This window comes from Podarcis liolepis (assembly GCF_965112155.1).
Source record: "Podarcis liolepis genome assembly, chromosome: 6".
Taxonomy (NCBI): Eukaryota; Metazoa; Chordata; class Lepidosauria; order Squamata; family Lacertidae; genus Podarcis; species Podarcis liolepis.
This window is the reverse complement of record NC_139559.1, coordinates 44,272,440-44,291,339: the sequence shown is the minus strand read 5'-3', so window position 1 is coordinate 44,291,339 and position 18,900 is coordinate 44,272,440. Positions and strand designations below refer to the sequence as shown.

The window sequence follows — 18,900 nt, the reverse complement described above, 5'->3', positions numbered from 1 at the left end:
GTTCCATGACAGTTGAAGGTGCTCATTGGGGGAAGACTTGAGGCCATGGAGTTTCTGGTTGCTATCGGTGACAAGTATATTCTTGGCAGGAGAAGTTATTTACCCAACATTCAGAAGAGCAAAGCGGACGGATGTGAGGTGATGATTTTATGTTGGCAGAAGGAATCTTTTAGTAAGATATGTGCAGAGTTGAAATGACAATTAAGAGCATCTACAGACTGTTGCTACAAGCACATTAGCTTAGCTCTCTTGTCTTGAGGTGTGTGGGACCAGAATATTGGAAGAAGAAAAAGTAAAGGTGTCTGTCTGATTCCTTTTTTTTTTTTTTTGCTCCTGTAGTTTAAGAGATCAAGAAGTGGAAGGAGAAAGTGAAGCTTTTACCCCTTGTTGCTTCAAAAACTTTATGAGAAGAATATATTTGAGAATCTAACTTTACAGTTTTTGTATATGGTTAAAACTGCAATTTGAAACAGTTGCTTCAGAGCACTGTCATAATATAGCTACCTCTGTAACGAGAGCATACAGTACGTGGGTTGCTGAACATTTTGATGAGCTTTGTGCTGCTTTAAGGATAAACATTTCTGTGTTTTTGTACATGTACACCACTGCATTACACGTACAGTTCTCCCAATACAGAGAACAGACTCTTGTAGCTTGCCCACAGATCTGCAAATACTGTACTTCATTTTAAAATTCTAGAAGATAACATGTATATGCTGTTACGTGTGCTTGCTCTCAGTGAGAGATCTGTCCATACAGCAAAACCAGCTGATCTCTGTGCTCTCTCTCCCAGGGAAACTCCGGGCATCCATCAGTCTGTTAATTGCACTAATTAGAGAGTGTGGAGGTGTTAATTGGAAAACCCTGGTATTGTGCCTGTTTAAGGGAAGAAAACGTCAATAAAAATTAATTGATGACTTGGCATGGCATGCGCACTTCACAGGTTAGGAGAGAGTCAAAAGATGTCAAGGCAAATGTTACTGCTCAGATTAAGCAATTGTTAATTAAAAAGCAGCAGTAATTAATATGCCTATGTGCCATATGGTATTGGGTCTCTCTTTACTCCTGTTGCCTGTCTCTTTCGTCTACCTCTTTCCCTAACCTCCTTTCACTGCCAAATAAAAGGTGTACTTTGAAACAAACAAATAAGGAAAGTGAAATCAGTGGACAATTGTTGAATGAAATTATTTTGATTCCAGACAAAAAGAATCGCAATTAGTTATCCAGTCACACTAATTAATCATTGAAGGATGAATGTCTGACCTCCCTGCTCTTTATATTTGTGCATGTACTTGTATGTGGTATTGTTGCCAGTATTACCTCTCCCAGAAAGACTGAAAAACCACCGCTGCTCACCTGTATCTTTACTGCTTATTTATTCATTTAAATTTAAAAATTGCTTGGCACTGAGACTAGGCTTTAACTGCAAACAGGCCCTTTCAGACTACTAAAAATCTAGTCAGTTGGTAGTTCTTATTGGCTGCCATTTTGATATGCCATATACACTTACTTGTCCAGATTTCCATGGGTGGTGATTTGTGATAGTTCGTGCCGGAGAGACTGACTAAATTGTTAGGCTAGTACTTCTTGATTGTACCCACATGCCTTCTTCTGAATGCAGATAAAATGGTGTAGCTTGCCATAGCAGTTGCTGAGAGAAATTTGTGTGTGTGTGTTTGTGTTTATACTATAGGATCCATTTCTAGTTTTGACAATTTATAGTTTGGTGATTTTTCAGTTTCCTGCCAAGGTTTCTAATAAGTTCGCAATAAATTCTCCTGATATTCATGCTGAAAAAATCATTGCCAGGCTTAACACTCCTTCAATCCTTTACTGATAGTGTTGGTTTGCTCATCCCCCAAAAATAAACTAGAATACTGCTCCCATTGTATAAATAAGGAACTCGGGGACCAGTGCTTCAACTCAAGTGAGAAGGCTGGCAGAAGGCGGCATTTATATAAAAGCAAATATCATCTATCAGGGTTCATTCCAGTACTACATACTGGTAAATGATGTGAGTGTACTAACAAATGGGCAAAAGCATTGTGGTTGTGAAGTAGAAGATACTCCTCTATTATTTACCATTTGCAGAAAAGTGGAATTAACATCAGTGAAATAGGTACTTGACTTTATTCTAAGTATGTATCTGAAGCCATGAGCTGATGTTAGGGTCAGTTTGTTACTCACTGCTATGATTATTATTTGTCTCAATTGTGTGACGTGACTAAGAGTGCAATTCTATTCATGTCTACTGAGAAGTAACTGAGTTCATAGGGCTTAAAGGTAAAGGGAGCCCTGACCATTAGGTCCAGTCGCAGAGGACTCTGGGCTTCCAGCACTCATCTCGCTTTACTGGCCGAGGGAGCTGGCGTACAGCTTCCATGTCATGTGGCCAGCATGACTAAGCCGCTTCTGGTGAACCAGAGCAGCACATGGAAATGCCGTTTACCTTCCCACCAGAGTGGTGCCTATTTATCTACTTGCACTTCGTGCTTTCAAACTGCTAGGTTGGCAGGAGCTGGGACCGAGCAACAGGAGCTCACCCCGTCGCGGGGATTCAAACCGCCGACCTTCTGATTGGCAAGCCCTGTGCTCTGTGGTTTAACCCACAGCGCCACCTGTGTCATAGGGCTTAGTCCCAAGTAAATGGGTACAGAATTGCAGCCTAAATATTTTCCCATTGTCTAGCTCAGACATCCCGTTCAGAATGTGATTTGAAGGCTGGAAATAGACCATGGCTTCAGTCCTTCCATCTAAAGTTCTCCATTTCCTGGTTGTTCTAAGCATGGATTTGGAATCTGGCAACTATGGTTTGCTTGATTTGGATGCCATGACAAGCTATAGTTAGAACAAATCAGGAAACTGAGGAGGAAACCAGTGTCATGTTTCTAATCCTTCCAAATTGTGGTTTAGAGAATTGTCAGAACTGAGTTTTTCCCACAGGCATTGGTTGGCCACTGTGAGAGTACAGGATACAGGACTAGATGGGCATGATCCAACAAGCTCTTATGTTCTTATGAGGCTGTAGCCAGGGTTGTGGTCTGAAGGCATGTGATTCAACAGACTTGTTGCCTTGAAGCAGGCCTGGGTATTCTTAGCATGTAAATTAGGGATACTATCTGGGAATTCTTTGGGGTCTTCCAGACAACCTATTTATTGATCATTCATCCTGATTTGCTTTCACAGGAGTTACGTTGTACCTGGGGGTTCTGATTTGTTTGTGGGGAGGCCATACAACAATGAGCATTCATCCTGATTTGCTTGTGGTGTATTCATAAGTCTTTGCAGTGACCATTTGTTCACGTCACACTTTTCAATGCATTTCCCTGTCACTTCCCTAACCACAAAAGTCAGTTTCTTTTTTAAAGTGGATTTGTTGTGGTGGGATGATAAAGCACTTTAATCCACTTTAATTGCATAAACCTAAATTTCTTGGTATGTGCTTGACTCCTTCGTGCAAAATGCTGACAGTCTGGTGGTGCTATTGATATGCCATTTTGAGCTCTGTGGAAGAAAAGTGAGCTATAAGTGTAGTAATAATATGTAGGCTCAAAGTGTACACATCTTGTTCAATCACATCTGTCACGCCGCTGCATGCATCTATTTAAAATGTGTCAGTCAAGCTGCATGCTCTGTGATGTATGCTCTTAAACTATAGCCCGCAAAGCAGCCCTTTGGGGAGGAGACACAGGCCTTACTGAGCCTTCTGGGTGCTATAGTTGTCCAAATAGCACTGGGAACCTAATGTCTTTAAAAGCCATAATTTAAAACTTTTTCCAAATCATTGTGTGTTAAAAAGTCATAACTTGAGGGTATGTTACACTTCCCTGAGTTTAGAACCACTTTTAGGGTTGCATGTCAATTTTTTATTGGCAAACCTCAGATGTGGGAATATGACTGCTCTTTCCCTTGCTTATTCTAGCTGCATTTTTTAAAAAGTTGCCGGCATATATCAGTAGAGGGTTAACTATCTGACACAGTCCTCTAAAACTGTAAACAGCATTTTGTCCCTAACACTTTGTGGAGTAAACTCTCACTTAACTAGGAACAACCCCCCCCCCCGGTTTGGATGAAAATTGATTCTATCTATTTCTCTCAAACACCGCCGCCCATGCAGCGAAAGTTTGAGAATTAAGATTAAGAGTGGGGAAGACAGTAAAAAGGGCACACACAAAAAAAACACCACCCCACCAAGGAAAGACATATATGTTGGGAATGTTGATAGTTTTGCAAACTGGTGGGAGTTTGATTTTGGTAAAATTGTATCACTTGCCTATATCATACACACCTGGTGTACAAGTTGTGGATCACAGGAATGTCTGGGTGTCATGTGGCATGGGCTCATTTTGGAATGTTACTGTTCTTCAGAGTACAGAAATGCTTAGCCACTTTCTGGCATGGCTGGTGACAGTTGAACTTTAAAGCTCAATATAGTGTTTAGCCCACTGGAGCTTCAATGAACATGTTCAGTGCAAGGGTTGTATGTGGTGTGGTCATCAGGATATTCTTTTAGACCTATGGGGGAGAATAAATACTCTTATATTCCAGTATTTCTATGGCCAGTACAGGAACAACTGCTTTCCTAAAATGCTTAGAAGTCCCTATAAACTGTAGGCTCTTGAATATTCATTACTAAAATATTTGAAAACATATTTGGAACATGAACCTGTTTAACTTTAAAATACTTTATCTCATCATGAAACTGTCCTCCCATATCATAGTGGGTTGGAGCTTTGAAGACTTATGCAACCTTGTATCGCCCTCTGTGATAGATGGGGACATAGGAAGTTGACTTATACTAGCTCAGACTATTTATCCATCTAGCTCAATATTGTCTGTTGACTGGCAGCAGAGTCTCAGGCCGAGGTCTTTCACATCACCTGCTACCTGATCCCTTTAAAAACCAAGCCAAACCAGGAGATGTCAGGGATTCCGCCTAGGACCTTCTCACACATAGCATGTGTTCTACCGCTGAACTGTGGTCTCTTCCCAGATCTATAGTATTTCTTCATGGTTCAGTTCTTGGTGTGTTTGGGATTTCTCAGTGCATCTGGCTTGTTTTCTTTTTCCGTCTACCACAATAGCAGTTTTCAGACAGGCAGGACTAGGATTAAATGAGTACCCAGTGCATTTGCTTGGGGCATCCATGGGAAGAGATAAAGATAAGCCTGGGATTTTGTTCTGCAGCAGTTGTTTCGAATTTTTTTTCTTGATGGTGCTCTAACTGGACACCACTACCAGCCATGCTGCCTTCCCAAACCATCACATGAGGATCCCAGGGTTAAGGCATTTTCATACATGGCACTAAAAGTACCTTGCCTTGTTCTCTAGATGTACTCATATAAATGCTGTTGATGTGGGTAGAGGGAGAAGTAAACCATTTTAAACCATCCCAAGTTTGCTCTTCATTCAAATATTGTCAGAGGAGCATAGGAACCAGACAAGAGAAAGCAGGAACCATACTGTATCGCAGCACCTGTAACACATCATGTGTTGCCCAATAAAACGTTAGTTGATGGTATGCATTTGAATCTGCTAACTGCGTGTATGGATGGGTGGATGAATACTTTTGAGGAAGAAAGGACTACTTTGTTTCTATTTTTAAAAGTTACTTAGTTGTTTATATTTATCAGTCACTTCATGCAGCGAACCGCTAGGCAACATACAATACAATACAATACAATACAATACAATACAATACAGTATAAACTTTCAAGCATACAATCAGTCAGTTAGATAATGTATACTTTTTTCATGGCAAGTGCTCTCTTGGAAGAGATACTCCCTTCTGTATACGAAGTATCATGGTATAGATAAACACAATTCATAACTGCATGATTCATGTAGCATGTTTTCTGTTACGTTTTTTTTTCCATCTGCAAACATTATCTGTACCTATAAAACTAATATGTACAGTTGACCTATTATAATTGGTTTGATTTAAGTGTACCTAAGCTCTGGAGAAAAGCTAGAAAAGAACTGTAGGTAAACAAAATGGATCTGGTTAGAGCACAGTGCTGATAACGACAAGGTTGTAGGTTCAATCCCAGTTCGGGACTGCTGCATATTCCTGCGTTGCAGGGTGTTGGTCTACATGATCCTCAGCGACCTTTCCAACTCTCGAATTCTGTGATTCTACTCCACCTTGCCTCCTGACCAGTTATACAAACTCATGACGTTTTGGAGCAAGCTGCATGTTTTTTCTCTGTCTTTTTTCTTTAAGTGGCTAGGATTGCCTGCTGAACAAAGATGTAATGGAGGGGAATGGCAAGTTGAAGGAGATGGATTCATGTTGTTTCTATGCGTCATGTATAAGATTAAAATCTACTTTTGTGTTCCCACGCTTGTAATAGCAAAGCCTATGCTGGCGAAAATGTTCATGTGATTTTAAAATTGCTCTCCCACTTTTAGTTCTAAATGTTTTTATCCTTGGATAAAGAGGGAGAGGCTATAGCTCAGTGGCAGAGCACATGTATTGATTGCAGGAAGTCAGTTACCAGAATTACTAGGTGATGCTGGAAATACTCTTGACTTAAACCCTGGACAGCTACTGCCAGTCATGGAGACAATGCTGAGCTAGATGCGCCAATGGAATGGCAGAAGTGACTTGCCTAGTGGAGTGCAGCTTCTATGCTACAATTCTGGCAGATGGGTCTCTCTTGCTTACCAGGAAGAGGAGGGTGTGAGGTTGCAGGGAGGTTTGCATGATGATTTGCTATACAGCAGCTTCTGGTGTTCGTATTAACGGCCTTCACATGTGCTCACACCGTATTTATAAATTGAAACAAAACAATATACAATCATACTTTTTGCCCACCAGTGATTGAAATGTTCTTTTTGAAACAAGATTCTGTAGCTGCTTTTATGGTTGTGCTGCTCTTTATGTTTGCTTTAGATGCTGTTTTTAGCTTCATAACTTTGTGTTTTTATGGTTTAATTAGGAATTTATTCTTACTTTTATTTTTATAAGCCATTTCAAGCAACTCCTTTTGTGGAGTGAAAATGCAGGGTATAATTTTTCTACAGAATAAAAAAGCTTCAGAGGCACTGATTTGATGGAGGGAGTTGATAAATTGAAAGAAAATATTGCAGGAATATAAAAAGGGAAGGGGAAAGGAATCCTATTGGACTATGAAGGTCTGAGCAGCACTCACAATGTAGGTAATACTGATAATGTGTACAGCTAGGATTACTTTTTTTTTTTAAAGTGTGGTTGAGATTTTGAAAACCAAGTTCTTTTTCACATTTTGAACAACTTATTTGCTGAAAATAGAGTTTGTGTCCCTGTGAAGTAGGAAGATGCATGTTGGAAAGCACTGTCAGCAGCTTTGTATAGTTAGCATGTGACTAAAAGCTGAATTGTATCTCTGTTTTGCTTGCAAAATGTTCATCATCTTTCCTGCTAACTTTGCAACTCCCACAGTCCAAGTTCAACAGCCTTTGTCTCAGAATGCTGTTTCTCCGGTGCCCTACTATCCTGTGTCCTAGTATCACTAGCCTGAAACATGTATATTTTCAACAAAACCAAAAATGCAGTAATCTCTGTGCCCTTGAATTCTCCTGCAGCTACAAGTATGTCAGTGTGTGTGTGTGTGTGTGTGTGTGTGTGTGTGTGTGTGTGTTTGATAGTGTGAGGGACTACAGGAGAGAGTCGACAACTCCACATGGGAATTAATGTCATTCATACACCCTGCGGAAATGACTTTTGAAATGCATATAATCTCAAACATGCAAATGAGAAGCTTGCTTCACCCTGTTTAATATGAATGATCAGCTTCTGAATAGCTATTATTACACGCCACATTTCAGCAATTATGTTGTTCCCAGTTTGTCGGTCTATCGTGCCAAAAAAAGGGAGGGGGGAACCACGCATAGGAAAGAAAAGGTAGAAAAAAGAAATATCCCTTTTTTGCTGCCCCTCTTCCGCTTTCAAACTTGCTGACCGCTTCTCTGATCAGTCCCAGTTAATGTTTTTCTTCTTCTTCACTTCTTTGCTGGCTTGGCAGCTTGTTTTCTTTATCAAGAGACAAAATTAAAACAAGACACCCTAGTGTGTCTGTTGCGTTTTAGCCATTTTGTTTTAGTCTTACGTCAATTGTAGATAGATTTATTAAGGTGAAATGGCACTGCCATATAGAATTGGGATAGCAAAACTCTGCCCATTGATCTAACAGAATTGGTGTTACCAGTTTAAGATAATTGGTATTTCCTCCTTTACACTGATATAACTATTTGTAGTATACTGCTAAAGTAACGTGAGTCAATATTAGAATCTTCTTTCACTTTATGTTTAAAACAAATTCCTAGCTTTTCTGGTTGCAGAGAAAAGCTTGAAAACATGACAATAGTGCGTTCTTAACTATCTCAAATGAGAAATTTAGAAAAAGGAACCTTTTTCGTCTTCCAAAAAGAATTTTCTATAAGTATCCCCTCCTGCCCTGCAAAAAATCTAGCATTTTATTAAAGTCAAGCAGATACCAGCTGCTGGGCCTATCCAGTGCCAAACCTCACTGCAAATAATTCCTGCTGTCAGTGTACCAGGCAATTTACTAAGTAAGTAATCTAGAGCATCTCTCACTGGACATGTTACTGATTGTGCGTACAGCTAGGGGAAACAGTTACTCTAAATAAATTCAGTCAGAAGTGATGATTTTGAATGTATGCAGAATAAAAAACTGACTTTTTTCAACTCCTCTTTTTCTTCCTTTTGTCAATAAGTCTCTCTCTCTCTCTCTGTCTCTCTCTCTCTGTGTGTGTGTGTGTGTGTGTGTGATGTCAACTAATTCTTGCCCAGCTCTGTAGGATGACATAACCTTTGTCTTCCTCCTTGTAGTTCTGAGTTTTTCGCTTTTTACAAACTCAATGCATAGAGACTTACAAAATATTAAAGTCCAGAACTTGCCATACTTAATTCTATTTAGAGAAGTGAGTGGCCCCATGCCAACCAGTATATCAGCAGAGCAACCCAGGTACTCAGAAAAAGAGTGTGCTTAAAAGGAAAATGAGAAGATCATATGAATGCATATTGCTATGGAATCCTGGCAGTATAAGGGTAGAATACAGACCCCAGTTTTCCCTATGGGCTCCTTAAAGTTGTTACGAGGTCTACTGCCATCACTATTTACAGGTTTCCTTTGGGATGGAAAAGGAAAGTCCTCTGATCCATATTACCCCTACAGGATTATTTAAGCTGTACAAGTGGCAAAATACCTTACAGGTTATAGGAACATGAATGGGAAGAAATCAATATTGCCTCTGAACTCTCCCTAATAGTGAGTATGGGTGGGGGAGGATTAACCTCCCCTATTCTCCCTTCCCCATGTTTGAACCTCAGAAAGTATTGTTTACTTTTGTGTGTGTGATTGTGTGTATGTGATTCCCCATAGTTTTTATCCCACTCACAGCGGCATTTTCTTTAATGGAGGGTTCTTGATAGATGCATGTGCTTGGGATAGAAATTATTTCTTCCCAAGAGTCCTTTAGGACCACTACGTCCTTAGTTGTTTGGTTTTTCTTAGTTTCTGAGACTGGAACAAAAACCCCTCCACATCGGTAGTCTGTTCTGAACTGAGGACCCACCTTTTAGCCCAAACATTTCTTCCTTTCCTTTTTTAACCATGTATTTGTATGGTGGTACTGTGGCTGCTGCAACCCACCTTAGAGCAGGACATGACCTGTAATGCGTCCAGACCCAGCAGTTGAAGACCAGTTGAAGAAGCAGAGACAGCTTCTTTGTATCCCCCCCTTTTTTTTCATTTTAAAGAGGAAAGAAACTTTAACTGACAAGCTTTAAAGGTTTCAAAACCAAAGTGGAACAAACAGCTGGGTCTGCTGTATTGCTTCTCCCACTATCATTCCGGTGGTGCTAATTTCAAATTTAGACATATGGGCACACGATTTTTCAGGATGGTAATTTGTCCAGCCTTGCATACCCACTCCCATCTATGGTAAAAATGTGGAAAGTCGCCTTTGACTATAAGGTGGGTTTAAAAGCAGAGCTGCTCTCTACTAGTTCCTTGCTTTGCCTATCTGGCGGCTTCTTTGAAGTTAGGGCTGAATTTTCAAAATAGACCTGGCTTTAGTTTGCTACGGATGCCTTTCTGATGCCTGCTGGTTTACTGCAGTATGTGCTCTTGCTACTGTACACTTTGCACTTGAGCAGCAGTAATTCAATTTCACGTTGCTGTTTGTTTTCCTTTGGATGCTTAAAAACCGTGTCACCCATACTCATATAATGCAAGGGAATAGTAACCTGCAGTGAGAGAGGTTTTACATGAGAGGTTTTGGGGGTATTGTGGCTCTTAGTATTCTTTGCTGCTATTGTGTGTGGTGGTTTTCTTGGTTTCTCCTGTCTCTAGGGTGGATTTGCCCCCTTTTAATGGTATGTCCCAATTCCTAGTATATTGGCTGCTTCAGTTTTGACTAATGTATGTGTTTTATTAACCCATTGTTTGGTTTATTTTGGGGGGTAGTGTTTATTAATTGGCTTTCTTTTAGGCATTGAATCAGCGCTCTGCAGGCTTATTGTAGCTTGTTTTCATATTGCTTGGTTGTCTTCTGATACTTGTTTTTGTATGCTGTTTATCTGGGCTTCCTTCTGAAAGGAAAGTGGGGTATTGGTACATGTTGAAATGAAAACACACAGCATAGCTGCTACTCTTTTTGAGCCTTGGAACAAAACAGAGCAAACAGCAGGAATATGCTTCTCACTAAAGTGTACAAAAGTTATGTTATGATGAAGTTAAGATTGGAGTAAAGTGCTACTCTTTGAAAAAGGAACGCTGCCTTCTATTTATTAACAATAAAATGGAAATATTAGCATATCCTGCCCTGGTATATGTTAACTCTTCAGCCCAAACTTGCAGGGATTGGCAACCTACCATTCACTTATGTATTGAGTAGCTGTTAAAATGTGCAGTGATTGCCTTATGCTGTGACCCTCCATGTGGTGTTAGACTGCTTCTCCAGTCAGCCCACGGCATCATGGTCAGTGGTTAGCTGTGGTGGGCATTGTAGTCCAAACACATCTGGAGGATCAGAGGCTCCCCACCCCTGGTTTAACAGGTTTTATGTTGATGTAATCACCACTAAGACAAACTATAGAAATTGAAAACTTTCATATTCATTGCAATTTACATGTTAAGGTGAAGAAATGCTTTGGTTTTTAACAGCATTTTGTGGAAGATGGGGGGGGCAAGGGTCTTTTCAAAGGCAAACATTTCCTGAAGTACCTCCTGCTTTTCTTATGAAATCTTAGTTTATCCAGATGTGTATGTGCTGACTGCATGGCTAGGTAGGAGACTTGGAAATATTAAATTGCCAACTCCATCAACTCATGTGGGAAGTCCTTTGTTGCGCCATCATTTTCTTTTGAAATCATTATGCTGATACGCCCATTTAGAGTGCAGAAACCACATTTTATCTTCAGAGGTTTACTCTAGCGGACTTTATTCACTAGGCCATGCAAGGCATCATAATCCATAATATGATCACAACAACAAAAATATAGTCAGTGGTTCATTTAGTAGATCTCATGTTGTGTGAGTGAACCTGTTGAACTGGGCTTCAACCCCCCCCCCCCCCCGATTGAGGCATGTCATTGGAAGCAGTCATGGAAGTGCCTGTTTCTCACAATGTTTCAGGTAGGTGGCAGATATACTTTCTCCTAGGCCTCTTGTGATGCTTTTGACTTCTAAACTCTGTATGAGGGATTCTTTTCTTCTTTTTCTTCTACTGGTTTCTACTAAGTAAGGAGCTTCTCCAAATTCTATGCATTGGAGCAGGCCCAGAGCAAGTGTGTTATGAAAACGACTCCTAGCAGCTAAGCTATTTTAATTTCTATGAGAGTTTCACTTGGTAAAAAAGAGGACATGTTGGTGTGTGTACTGAAGACGTTGCTGTACTAAACAACTTTGTGGGCACAGCTGTTCTCTGGCAAATGTCCCATTGGTTCCTGCTTCCTGGATGTCTTGGGGCATTTATACATCTGGGATGGGGAGGAGTCTGTCGTGCTTAGGTCATTGCAGTGCAGTGTTTGAAGCTGATATGAAAGCTAGGCGCTAAATGGCACCTTAAACTGAGGTTATGGGCGAAACAACTGAATGCCCAGGCGTGTTTTTCTATAACAAGAATTCAAAGCTGAAAATGAATGAACTGCAGCTAGAATATTATGTTTATTTTTCACATTGTCTAGTCCTTCCCGTGTCCACCCCCCTAATATTCTTAAGAGGGTCTCTTCTCCTGTACCTAGAAGTGGGGAGGCAGAAAAAGGTCCTCCTTTCCTTCCACTCTGCAGTTTTAATCTGAATCCTAGGCGCAGTACTGCGTTCAGAGCTCAGAAACTCCTTGCACTAATGAAATTCCTTGTCGTAAAATGGGACAACTGAACGCTGTTGCAGTGTGAACAACATTGTGCAGAGATAGATAGTAGCTTCAGCTGAAATTTATGCTCTTGTAATAGACTGCTTTGCTTATGCAGGTGCTGCTAGCAAGTCATGATGGTTGAATCTGCCTCGGAGACAATACGTTCTACTCCCTCCAGTCAGAATGGGGTCAGCAGCCTAAACAATCCAACTGATGGAGGAGGTGGTGGTGGATGTGGAAGAGAAGGAGGAGCCAGTGGAGAAACCAATGGAGAAATGAGCCCAGTGGAACTCTTGCATTTTCAGCAGCAGCAGGTACTGAGGATTTGATTCTTCCAGACACTTTCTTGCTTACCTACCTTTTGAGTGCTTCTCTCAACCTGTTAGGAACAGGTTGATCTAAAACGGATCCCAAACCTTTTCCTTGATCTTTATACTACTATGTGGTATAGTAGAATGCAGAAAAAGGGCAATGGAAAGATAATAAGTCATGAATAGGGTAGGTTAATTGGCATTTATGCCTAGGTATGTGCATACCTTAAATTAGCATTCCAGCTTACTTTTACCAAAATGTTTGACTTAGTTTATGACGGATCCTTGTGTCTTCACACTCTGCTTCTTTTTCTCTGTACCCCACACTTCCCATTCAGTGACAGGATATTCTTAGAGTCATGTGAACAGATTGGCTCATGGCTGTTTGTATGTCCACTTGTAACTGCAAGCATACTTAATCTTGTGGCCAACCCTATTGGAAGGTGTTCCTCTGAGTATGAACCATCCTCCTTCAGTTGTGTACATACTTTACTGATACTGTTCATGTGTTTTTTTTCTATCTCCAGCTTTGCAAGTAAGCCAGTGTAGTGCTGGCATTGTGTAGTACTAGCAGGCTTTTGGGGCAGCCCAATGAATCACATCTTACAAACACTGCACTGTCACCTGCCTTGAAAACTGACCAGCCGTAACAATTGTTACCATGTCACTGTGGATTCTTTCTGCTCACACAAAGTCCTAAAGGTGATCTTGTATGCTCACAGCAGTGTTACCCTTTGGAGCTGACTCAAATACACACATGGGTGCCACATTGTGAAGGTACTCCACATATTTGCTGTCTTTCCTTCAAATCAGGGATTAAGTAGTCCCAAATTAGAAGCACTAGCTACCCTGCTTGGCCAGGTATTTGGAGGTAACAAAGAGTACATGCCAGAGTTCCCCTTTGGCATACTGTGTGTTTGCCCATGCTCACACAGTTCAGCTCTGTTTTGGTGGTCTTTCTAAATGTGCTGCGTGTAAAGGAAAATAGGAACACATGCACTACAGGGTTTTTTGTGTCCATTTCTTAGGCATATATGTGCATATAATTTTTATGTAGCATTTGCATGTGTTTGTGTATGGATTTAAGTGCTTACAATTTACCTTTCAAAACAAACTTAAGAGGAAACTTTAGTAACCTCAGATACTAAATAAGGCAATGAGCCCAGACTCATACGGAGATCGCCTCTCGTCTTAAGTTGTAAATTCCAGCGTGAAAGCTGTAAAAAATTGCTGTGTCTGATACTTTAGTAGTGAGCACTGTAAATCCATTACCTGAATAACAGCCGTTTCTCATGCAGTTAAGCCACTGTTCCCCTGATCTGAAGGGTAATCATGCATGTCATGCTTCTCAGAGTCACCCCTGCTGAATGAAAGAGACACAGTTCTCCCCCTCCTTCAGAGGGGCGTGTGTGGCTGTAGTAAGGCTGTCTTCATGGTGCCTTGGGGCTTGGCACTGCAATTAGTTTAACAGTATTGTGGGCTCTAGTAAACAGATGTGTGCTCACTCATTGCCCAGGTAAAGTATTATGCAGTACTCACTGAGTAGCATGAACCTGGTGCTGTTTGGCCTAAGCCACTGTGGGAACGCGTAAAAGCGATTGCTCCTGATTTAAAGCTATTGCTTTGTCAGGATGTACAATGTGTGTGTGTGTGGGACATTTACAGCTAAATGCTCAAGTAATTCATCTCCTCTGCCCCCATTGTGTGAGACTGCTTTTTTAAAACAAACAAACAAACAAACAAAAAACCAACCAAACACACAACTTTTTGTATTGCAGTGGTTTTACTATTGGAGGAGAGAATGACACATGGACTCTGGACCAAATAAGCCTGTTGGGCCTGTTTTCCTGAAATAGTGCCCCGCTGCCCTACATGTGATGCCATATGTGACATCAGTTGTGATGCAAGGAGAGATGTGGCTAAATAGGTTGCACGACTGAGTTCCCCATGGGGAGCTTGATTGCACAGGGCTTGCAAAGCGTTATGTGCAGCACTTCACTAGCTCCCAATAGACAGCTGACTATCAGGCGTTTGAGCAGTGGTGCACAAAGCACTTTGCAAGCCCTACGTTCAGTGCTGAGCATAGGACTGACGCTTGTGCTGCAATTCCCAAGTGCTTGATAACCAGCTGGCTGGCAGTCACTTGGGATGTTCCGTGCAAGGGACTAGATAGGTGAGCAGGACAACCCACCTGTCAATCATCTGACATCAACAATGTGGGGGTTATAATACTGTGTGGTTTGGCTTGATGTAATATGTATGCCACTGTTTTGCGACTTACCATGTGCCACAGAGTGGCAACTAATACTATGCCTACATCTTTACTGCATTTGCTTGTCCAAAGGCAGATATGATATCCTGTCTTGCTCTGTGGCAGAACTCTCTTGAAGAGATGGCTGTGGAAAATGCTATACCACAATTGGTCAGCCATGTTGAGATTCCTGCATTGCCGGATGGTTGGACTAGAATGACCCCTGGGGTCCCTTCTAACAATACAATTCTGTGTTTCTATGTGGACTTTTCTGAGATTAACTTGAGGAGGATCTTGCAGGAATCAAGTACCCCCCAAACCTATGGTTCTTTTTGATAAGGCAATATGAATGATCAGCTACTGCTTTTTATGTGCCTGGTTCCATAGGATTTCCTTCAAAAAGCACTCAAGGGAAGGTAGACATTTGGGAACCTGTTCTCTTCCATTCTAGGTCTAAGGAATGGGACATAAAAGTACTAACTTGAGTCTCTTGTTCTAACTGCAAGGACATTTTGCCTACCTTGCCAAACAATGTACAGAATCTCTTGCAACAGACTTAGATGTCCATAGCCATATCTCACTATGTAGAGAAGCTGCCTTGCTTCCAGTAGAACATGCTTAGGAAGTAAAGGAGAAGGAGGTTGTTTTTAAATTGCAATACCTTGTGGAGATGTGTCATTTTGGTCAGTTTTCCGAGTGCTCCCATATACCTGCCTTAGGGCAATATATATTTGCTTATATTTTTATAATTTACACATTCACACAGCATTTAAGCTTTTTCAAGTACCCCAAGGGTCTGACCAAAAATGAGAAATCCCCACCTGCTGCAATTTAAATGAACTTCCTTGCGCCAGCTCCTTCCTGGGCACCTTCTACTGGAGGCAAGTCACTTTATAGTGGGATGTACCAATAAATATAGTAGTAAAGGGGAGCAACTGTACTTCTTGTGCTCTTTTCTTCACCAGAAATGAAAGAGCTTAGGTGTGAAGTAACTAAAAGAAGGTTATTGGGGGGGGGGGCGGACGGAAGAATCATTATCCCAAGTAACGTTTGCCTTTCTTCCATGCCCCTGCCCACTCACCACTGCATATAATTAACCTGTAGAATTCACCAGTGTGAGACGGTATTTAAAGGCAAAGGAGACTTCTGAACGCAGATGGCATCTGCAGTGACAGTAGCTCAGATGAGAACCATTGGTGCCATCAATCTTCATGCTTCAGGGAACAAGCTGAGCAGCAGCTGGGGTCAGTAATAAATGTCCCCATATATAGAGTTTTGCACAATTAGGTGCTTCATGAAGGATTTACACCTTCTCCAGTAGCATCCTATATCTGCCCCTGTTTAAAGAGGCTTCTGAGCCATTGGTCTGTTCCTGTCTGACAACTTCTGTCTCTTCCTTGTGCTTCAGATCCCAAATGCGCCATCTCTCACTTCTTCTTTAAAAACGAAACAGAAAAACCCCCAAGACTAATTCTCAGGAGGAGGACTAGAAAAATAATAAGTGGACTGTAAATAAAAGGCTGGGGGGGGGGAGAGATATTGGTGAACATATTACGCAACCAGTTAGTAAAATTCCTGCCACATGAAGAGTTAAGGCCTAGAATGTAATAAAACTACTTCTAGAGGGCAAATGGCTAATGCCATCAAATATGGAAAGACAGATTAAAACTTGCTGCTTCAGAATAATAGCTAGTCTTTGTTAGGGCGATTTTGGACATGTATTTTCTGTGTCAAAAGCCATTTGTATATATGAAGCTCAACACACACACACACACACACACATCTCCTGCTTTATCCTGTGTTACAGGTATTTGTTGAAGCTACTTATATAATACAGTGTGTTTGTATATGTGGTGTTCAGCACTACACATTTCAGAACAGTTGCTTTTGACATGCTAGATGCATTTAGTTTGCTCTGGGTGATAGCATTCTCTAATTCACCTGCATACATGAATCATCTCCCAAAGTTTGAGTATGGACATCCTGGATCTGATCATGTTTGATGAACGCAGACTAGTAGGTGGACTTTAATAAGTATGTCTAGACAGTGCTTGCTTCTAGGATTTTATATGATTCAGTGCTGTCTGTATAGAAATTCTACAGCTCCATCCACATGCTTTTTATGGAGTTCATTGTGGGATTAACTGAGCTACTTTTGTTTTTCTGGAGATGTCTGGTGCAAAAATATAATAGCCCTTTTCCAGAATACTTCTGGATGTGTGCCCCCCCCCCGGCCTATTTGAAAAAATCTCTCAACCCTTCCCCCCAAGTTGTGTAGTCTCTGGCTTGCACTATGAGCTAGGTGCCTTCTTAATGCTGCATTCTATTCCTTTGGCAAAGGAGGTAATGATTTTGAATGCTGATTCCCATGCAAGTGTCATTGGGTTACTGCAAAATGACCAAACACCTAGAACAACATAAGCCTTTGCTGATTGTGCTCCACATGGAAGGCAGTAGCACATCGACCATTTTCCTACAGAGAGACAAAGTGATTTGCCCAAACAACAATAAGGCTCAGAGTAGGGATTAGAACTATCAGATTCCTGGTTTTGAGGCCTCTGCTTGGTCAACTCAATGATTTTTTGTTCTCTTAAGGTTGGTATATTTTATAAAGTAGCTGCAACCCAAGACCCTGCTGATGTTGCTTCACTGAAGAGATCTGTTCATGGTACACATACTGTAAGAACACATTTTGAAGATCACAGTAGAGGATTTTGTTGTGGTTATTCCAGCTGCTGTGCAGGTATAACATGTTCTCTCCACCTCTTCCCATCAGACAAAGTGCCCAACTCCTGAGCTTTTGGTAAACAAGGCCTGGAAACGTGAGCTGGGCTGTGGAGTAATGAGGTGACAGAAGGAGAGGGAGATAAACAGAGAGAGTCAGAAGTCAGGCATCTGACAGGAGTTTAGACTGAAACAAACAGCACTGGCAAGAGAGCGCTCGTCACTTTTGAACAAGACGGAGTGTCTGTTTCCATGCAACGGGCAGAGCTGAAGAGCTTGTTTAAATAGAGATGAAAGAAACAAGGAGGCTGTGTGACCTGCAGCTGGCGTATGGTCCTGAGGCTAGAAAAAGGGAGGAGGATGTTAGGAAGAGAGGAGCTGCTGAACTTGAATTCAGGATGGTTGAAGAAAGAAATCTGGGATGGGCAAGCAGATCCCTTGAGTGCTGCATGCAGATGTGTTGGAAAGTTCAGTGGTTCCTGGAGCTATTTCTTTTATGTGTCGCAGAAAGGTCTCCATTTATCAGAGGGCAAAGCAGAAGCTCCAGCATATGATTTGGCAACTGGGTATCAAGTCTGAGCTCTGACAGCCAAACTTGGTTATTGCTAGATGTCTAAAGTAATAACTTATGAAACAAAGATTTGACCTTGTAGATTTGATTTGTTTTGTTATACATGGCTAACTCCCAAACTTTGACCTGTTACCTAATAGATCATATTGCCCCTGCGGGAACCTTTTTCCATGCAAAGGGGAAAAAAAATCACACATAAAGTGCTACAGTAACCTAAATGCCCAGTCATGCTTCTATATCCTTTGAAAGTTGGTCAATTAATCAAACCTCCCAGCCCTACGTTCCCAGTGTTTGTGGGTATTGCAGCTCTTTTGGGTTCCTGTCTTTCCCCCCACCTCCAAGTAACCTTTCTCCTGTGGAGCTTGCCCTTTCCAATTTGATACAAGGCAGACTCTGAGAAAACACTAAACACTGTGTGCTGCTGTCAGGAAAACAGAACAGCCACGTTATAGTTTCATTTACTTTCCTTCCTTTTTCTCTGTAATGTGTCCGGTCTTTAATTCAGTTGTGAGCCTGTACCCAGGGACTTAAAAAAAAAAAGTCATTCTGCAGCACCTACTTGTTGTTGTTGTTTTATATAAAAAACAACAACCCAGCAATAACAATACTGTCGTATTTCGCTTCTGGCTCTGTAAGCACACTGATACTGTTGCATTGAAATATACATAAGATAGTCAATG

General features: G+C 41.2%; 1 protein-coding gene across 8 annotated transcripts in view; it reads left to right on the top strand.

The window, feature by feature from the left end:
* FOXP4 (forkhead box P4) overlaps positions 1-18,900 on the top strand; it is a 151,694-nt gene that overhangs the window by 29,041 nt on the left and 103,753 nt on the right. For 4 of the 8 annotated variants that reach the window (XM_083509219.1, XM_083509213.1, XM_083509217.1 and 1 more), the window contains exon 2: positions 12,479-12,677. In XM_083509219.1, coding sequence (XP_083365345.1) covers positions 12,495-12,677 — 183 coding nt within the window. In that variant the 5' untranslated portion in view covers positions 12,479-12,494. Of the gene's footprint in view, positions 1-15; positions 299-12,478; positions 12,678-18,900 lie in introns of those variants that run through there. The other 4 variants (XM_083509215.1, XM_083509216.1, XM_083509210.1 and 1 more) reach the window with 4 other exon arrangements.